General features: G+C 33.6%; 2 protein-coding genes across 2 annotated transcripts; one reads left to right on the forward strand and one right to left on the reverse strand.

Moving 5' to 3' along the window:
• Window positions 1-930: 930 nt before the first annotated feature.
• Window positions 931-3,699, reverse strand: LOC114124889 (zinc finger protein 888-like). The gene is made up of 4 exons (XM_050208661.1): window positions 3,681-3,699; window positions 1,585-1,761; window positions 1,013-1,293; window positions 931-945 (listed from the first exon to the last, which is right to left on the reverse strand). The coding sequence occupies exons 1-4, from the start codon at window positions 3,697-3,699 to the stop codon at window positions 931-933; spliced, it is 492 nt and encodes a 163-aa protein (XP_050064618.1).
• Window positions 3,700-5,076: 1,377 nt separating this feature from the next.
• LOC126553512 (uncharacterized) lies at window positions 5,077-6,067 on the forward strand. Its single transcript, XM_050208662.1, has 3 exons — window positions 5,077-5,152; window positions 5,440-5,935; window positions 6,024-6,067. The coding sequence occupies exons 1-3, from the start codon at window positions 5,096-5,098 to the stop codon at window positions 6,065-6,067; spliced, it is 597 nt and encodes a 198-aa protein (XP_050064619.1). The 5' UTR covers window positions 5,077-5,095.
• Window positions 6,068-6,769: the final 702 nt, after the last annotated feature.

The raw sequence follows: 6,769 nt of genomic DNA on the forward strand, positions 1-6,769 counted from the left end.
CCATTTCATCTTGCCAATGCGACAAAAAATGTTGAAGTACATGCCTATAAAAATTATTTGTAAGTAATCAACTTACCAATAAATGATACCTACATATTTTCTGTTACGTTCCAGAGCCCATCTGTACCAAACCAATTATTGTAAACGGCTGCAATTCAGAATCTACTCTTACCGATGAATGTTCAAACAAAGATCACCGCTACCAGTGCAGTATATGCCAAAAAAAATTCTTATTCAACTCACTGTATGTGCGGCACATCTCCACTCATATGCCAGGAAAGTATTTATGCAATTATTGCCCAAAAGTATTTAAAAGAAATGATACCTTAGTAAAACACACAAAATATATTCATTTAGGCAATCTAACAGTGAACAAATGCAATACATGTTCAAAGAGGTTCAAATACAAAAGTTCATTGAAGGAGCATATAATAAACAGTCACTTTGTGAAGAAACAAAAACACATATGTAAGATGATGCAAACAAGGTCTATATTCAAAAAAACTTTAAGATACCACTTGAACGCACATCATAATAAACAAGAATTTAGGTGTGGTGTGTGTGGGTTGACGTTTACCGCACCTTACATGAAGAGTCGTCACCGAAATAAACATGTAACAACAACAATATCTTAACCAAAATATATCACAATGTTTTAAAAGATTATTTTTTTTCAGGACCCTTGAAGCATATTCCACAACCTTTTCATTGGCACCCATTCATGAATCAAATAATTCAAATGGAACAGCACTTAACGCCTCCGTCAACGAATGAAGCATTCTTGTAGATGGATGTGATTAAGTTTTCATATATCGAGTACAACATATAAGTGTAATGTTCCACACTACCCAAGGGGTCTTACACATAAGCGCGTTTTTTTATAAAAGTGGTTTCACTTATAGCCCTAATCCACCGAACCGTTTCCACAGTTCATTGATTTTTATGCTGTAAAATAAAAATAGAAATTATAATATTTATAAGAGTTCAAGTTGTTTAAACTTTAATATATCACCTCTTTTTGTTTGTGCCTGCTTTTTGTCCATGGATTATAAAATGTTGACTCGCAATGCTCGCACTTAAACTGTTCTTTCTTGGCATGTTTATTTACATGGTACTTCAAATTTTTCTTTGTTACAAAGTTTTTATTACAAACCTTGCATTTAAATAATTTTGGATCAGAATGTTTATATTCTGTGTGGTGTTGTAAAGAACTAAGATGTATAAATTCTTTTTCACACTGTGAACACTTAAATGTCTTAGACGTGTGAGAAAGTTTATGGTGCATCATTGAGTCTTTACGTTTAAATTTTTTTGAACAAATATTACATAATATATTGAAATAAACTTCCATGTGTGAGTGTAGGTGTCTCACAACATGCGAACGATATTTATTTTTGAAATGGCAATTTGGAAATATACATTGGTACCCAAATTTGTCATGATATATACAATGAAAAGGCATTTTATATTTTTCAAGGTTTTGTCCTAAGCAAAATAAAATATATATAACAAATTTGTTAAAATCAAGAGCAAAATAATTATCAATCGTGTATGGATTATAGTAATAATTAAAATTGAAATTACCTGCAATAACTTTTCTCATACACGAATTCATATTGTTTTCATCAAGTTCATTCGATGATGATGAATTAGTAGATGACAATGGTTTTGCAGGATTTTTTCTTCTGCATTTCAAAAAGTCGTCATCTTCTTCAGCTGAGACAACCACTCTACTTGGTCCAGGCGCATAAATATCAGTAACTAGAAATTTAAAAAAATAAATATCAATTTATTCATTGTTTCCGCACCTTTTTAATAAAAACAATAATACATTTATAAGGAAGAATATTTAAAAAAATAAATATTTATTCAAAAGAATTTTTTAGGTATCTTATAGGTACTGTAATGATAGCCACATATAACGCTATAATAGTGGCATCATCATAATCCCTTACATGTACATAGTCGCACATATGTTCAGTAAATTATTCACTCGATAGTAAACATATGTGGTCAGACACTGTTATGTCCTTTGACCATTATATAATTTTATTACACCACCGGCTCAAAAAGACACCCATCAACCATCAGGCTCTGGTGCACAACGTCACTCTCCCTGCGTATGCATTTGGCAGTGGATGTACGTTAAGAATTTTAATAATATGTACTAATTAGTAGAATCAGTTTATATTAGTGATTAATAAATGTGTTATAATATCTTCAATAGTTTGTTATTTTTCATTTGATTAATACTAAGTTTATTCATCAAATACCGGACAATCAGACAAGGGTAAGTTAATTTACTTTGTAATACAAATCCTTATAAATGTATCTACATGCGTGTGCAAATATATACATAAGAGGATAGTAATTCAGATTGTGTGCGCAATATATATAAATGGTAAATCTTACATAAATTAAAAGATCAATAATAATTATAACTAAAGAATTAATAATATAAAATATATATTGTGCAACTACGATCATTTTTGATTTACTACAGTACTTTAGGTTTTATGACCATTAGTAGTATATTATCAGGTAGGCAATCCACACGTGGTGGATTACGGACCCCGCGAGATGTGTACGTAAGTTTATAATTTCTAACACCTAAGTTTCAAAGTTACATCATTTTTTTTTTTTTTTTTACTACGGTGGGTAAAATACAATAATGTGTCATCTCGTGGTTTTTATATTGTTGACTGTTGGTAAAACAATAAAACTTGGTATAACTTGTTATGTTAGTCTATTGCTGTGAATTTGAAATTTACTGTGGACATTGACTTATTTCGCTAATTCTTATTTTTGTCGTTATGGTTTTAACAAAATATAACAACAGGTCTATAACTATTATATTTAATCATAATCAATAGCGACCTTAATATAGTTTATTTTCTTGCTGGACTTCAGTGACAGTTGTTGTTTTACATCCAGATTCCGAACTTTTCTGGTGGATTTTCCTACATCTAGACACGCGGTAGCGTGTCAAGCCAAGTTCTAGCTACAGAACTAGCGAGCAGCACCGTTTGTAATATTACACGAACCATTTGGAGCCACTTTTGACCCCCTCATAACTCAAAAACTATTCCACATAAACATGTCAAATTTGGCTCATATATTGAGACTTACGAGATACATATGTTTTCCAAATTTCATAAACATACCTCAAACCGTTATTTAGATATTAACGTCCCAAAATCGTCATTTTTATCACTGACTGACTTACCTATAGATCAAAATTCTAACCCAGTTCCAGATGACCTAGAAAGTTCAAATTTGGCATACAGATAGGTAGTTAGGTTAATACAAAGGAAAAAATCAGAAACTTGAAGATTTTTAATTTTTAATTTTTTTTTCAATTGGTTTTATTATAATTTTTCAATTAATTATCTATTATGTTTTATTTTTCAATTAATTAATTAATTGCCTCTAATTTAATGTAGTGTTGACTTAAATTGTTCCGCTAACTTTACGTACAGCCGAATATGTGTCGATATTGTCGACCCGCGCGCAGCAACATGTAGAGTACAACCGCCTGCGCACGCTATACCGCCCCGACTTGGCCAAATTAAGTATAAGTAGAAAACGCATAAAAAAATTCCAGATACTGAATGGGCAATTAACCTAAACATTTTAAAAGTTCAGGAAAATATATGTTATAAATAAATTTCAGGACTGACCATTGAACTTGGCATCCATTTAGATCTCACTTCTTTTGTCGTTGAAGTCAACAACCAAAGCATATTATTTAATTGAACTTGGCTATCATTTTACATATATGTTTTGTTGGGATTATCTATACTACTATATATACTATATAAGTAGGTGTAAAATGGGGCTTCTGGAACCTGAGCTTCTGAGCCGCCGCCGTAGCTGAGCCGTCGCCGTCCCCACCACCGTCCCCGCCGCGCCGCCGCCGTCCACGTCCTCGCCCCCGTCCTCGCCGCCGTCACCACCACGGTCCCCGCCGCGCCACCGCCGTCCACGTCCCCGTCACCGTCCTCGCCGCCGCCGCCGTCACCGCCGCCCCCGCAGCCGCCATGGTTATCATATTATTGTACACGTACTATATTACCGTACACATATTACCGTACTATATTACCGTACTATATTACCATACTATATTACCGTACTATATTACCGTACTATATTACCGTACTATATTACCGTACACACACATCTTATATCTTATATATAAAAATGAATCGCAAAATTTGGTAAGCGCATAACTCAACAACGCCTGGACCGATTTCGCTCATTCTTTTTTTGTTTGGGTCGTAATTGTCAGGAGAAGGTTTTTACGGACGAAAAATTTGAGAAAGTTATCGGGTTAGAGAAATATGACGAGGTGGTGATGAAATTACAGAGGCGCCATCTATCCAGCAAATAGTCAACTAAATTATTTTTGGTAGTCAATGGCAACCATTTAAATAAAATAAATCATTTATTTAAAATGTTTTTAAAAATGCATGCAAATAGACATACAAACAACGCAAATGTTCGCAAATGTTCGTTGAAGTCCAAGGATGGTTTTTACGGCTAGAAAAATTAGAATTATTGCTGAAAAACCCTAAAAATAGCCCTTTTCTTTTTAAAATAGCCCTTCCTATAATATTTATAATATAATACTGATCGTATCCATGGCAACCAACAATCGTGTTTTGTGCAGAGTGTTTAGTTAGTTAGTGTTTGTTTAGTTCGTGATTAGTGAAAAAATAATTTATATTTGATATGCCTCCTATAAGACGAAGCAATTTAGGTAAGAACCAGAATGCTACAAACCAAGCTAATTACCGATCTAATTCACAAACGCGTGAAGCGCGAGCAAGTTTGATCGAGCTGCTTTTAGTTACGATGTGTCAATTGACTACAGTAACTACCAATGTGTTGTTATTGGTTCTATGAACTCGGTTTGCTCACACTGTAAGGCATTAAAATACAAAAACGAAGCCAATGGATTGTGTTGCGCAAATGGTAAAGTGAAATTGATACCATTGGATCCACCACCAGAACCATTGTACTCATTGGTTTCAGGAATAGGAACAGATTCTATACACTTTTTGACAATATCCAACAATATAACAATTGCTTTCAAATGACTTCATTTGGGGCAACAAATGTAGTTCGGGAAAATTTTATGCCAACTTTCAAGGTATGTATTATAGCAGTTACTCATAATTATTTTAGCGAACAAAATTTTCTGTCACCAAAGTTAAGATGTGTCACTAATCTTCAATTTCTTAATCATTACGAAATATATCACTTAGTCATCATATTATATTATGGTGTTTCAGTTTCAGTGACACTTTTATTATATTTTATATTTGATAGATATTAGTAAAACTAAATATATACTTTTTAAGATCAAATATTATTTAAGTTTGATCACCGACAATCCATTAATTTATACCACACCATATATATTTTTTTTATTTACAGATACAAGGGCAAATATATCATAGAGCAGGTTCACTGTTACCAGTGTCAGATAGCGACAACAAATTCCTGCAAATTTATTTTATGGGCAATTCACCACAAGAAATTGATCTGCGTTGTGCACATAACAATTTAGTAAAGAGGTCTATTGTAGAACAATTACAAACTTTATTTCATCAGCACAATCAATTGATTATATTGTTTAAAACTGCCCTGGATCTGATGCCATCCGATAATCACAAAATTGTAATCAGAGCTGATAAAACACCTGCAGGTCAACATACAAGACGTTTTAATGCACCAACTATTGATGAAGTTGCTATCGTTGTAGTTGGAGAAAACTTGGAATCCCGTGATATTGTTTTACGTCGTCGGAATGATCAATTACAACGTATAAAGGAAACACACCGCTCATATGATGCACTGCAATATCCCATTATATTTTGGCAAGGTGAAGATGGCTACGATTTCTCAATAAAAATGATAAATCCCATTGCAGGTAACTAAAATATTAGTTTAGCTATGGCGATAATATCTCAGTCATTATATTGACTGTTTAATGTTATTAAAACAAAATCTATTTACAGGTTCTGAAACCAACAAAAAAGTCAGTTCAATTCATACCGCCTAATGATTCGGGAAAATGAAGATAATCACATATTGAAATGTCGGCGATTATATCACAAATATGTTGTTGACATGTATGTTAAAATTGAAACGGAAAGATTAACATTCATCAGGTTGAATCAAACCAAACTCCGATCTGAAGAGTATATTCACCTTCGAGATGCGATTAATACTGATGGAAATGCACAGAATGTCGGTCGGATGACTATTCTTCCAGCAACATACATCGGAAGCCCTCGGCATATGCACGAATATGCTCAAGATGCCATGTCGTATGTCGTCATTATGGTACAGCAGATTTGTTCATCACATTTACATGCAATCCGCAATGGATAGAAATCAATCAGGAGTTATTCTCTGGGCAATCACCCATTGATCGTCATGATATTACAGCCAGAGTCTTTAGACAAAAGTTGAAATCTTTAATGGATTTCATCGTAAAACATAATGTGTTTGGTGAGACACGCTGCTGGATGTATTCTGTGGAGTGGCAGAAACGAGGATTGCCACATGCACACATTTTGATTTGGTTGGTTGAAAATATAAGGCCAAATGAAGTTGATGCAGTGATATCAGCTGAAATCCCTAATGTACAAGTAGATCCTGGATTGCATGAGGTAGTTATCAAAAACATGATACATGGTCCCTGTGGAACTCTTAATCAAAATTCACCGTGTATGATGGATGGTAAATGTTCAAAACGATA

The sequence above is a fragment of the Aphis gossypii genome, unplaced genomic scaffold, assembly GCF_020184175.1.
Source record: "Aphis gossypii isolate Hap1 unplaced genomic scaffold, ASM2018417v2 Contig00253, whole genome shotgun sequence".
In the NCBI taxonomy this organism is placed as follows: Eukaryota; Metazoa; Arthropoda; class Insecta; order Hemiptera; family Aphididae; genus Aphis; species Aphis gossypii.

Excerpts from the sequence above, each read along its gene's own strand:
- LOC126553512 (XM_050208662.1), top strand. The coding sequence starts at position 5,096 with ATGACTTCATTTGGGGCAACAAATGTAGTTCGGGAAAATTTTATGCCA. Across the intron at positions 5,153-5,439 it reads ATTTTATGCCAACTTTCAAG|ATACAAGGGCAAATATATCA; the intron begins GTATGTATTATA and ends TTTTATTTACAG. Across the intron at positions 5,936-6,023 it reads AATGATAAATCCCATTGCAG|GTTCTGAAACCAACAAAAAA; the intron begins GTAACTAAAATA and ends ATCTATTTACAG.
- LOC114124889 (XM_050208661.1), bottom strand. Across the intron at positions 1,294-1,584 it reads TATGAGAAAAGTTATTGCAG|ACTCAATGATGCACCATAAA; the intron begins GTAATTTCAATT and ends TTAAACGTAAAG.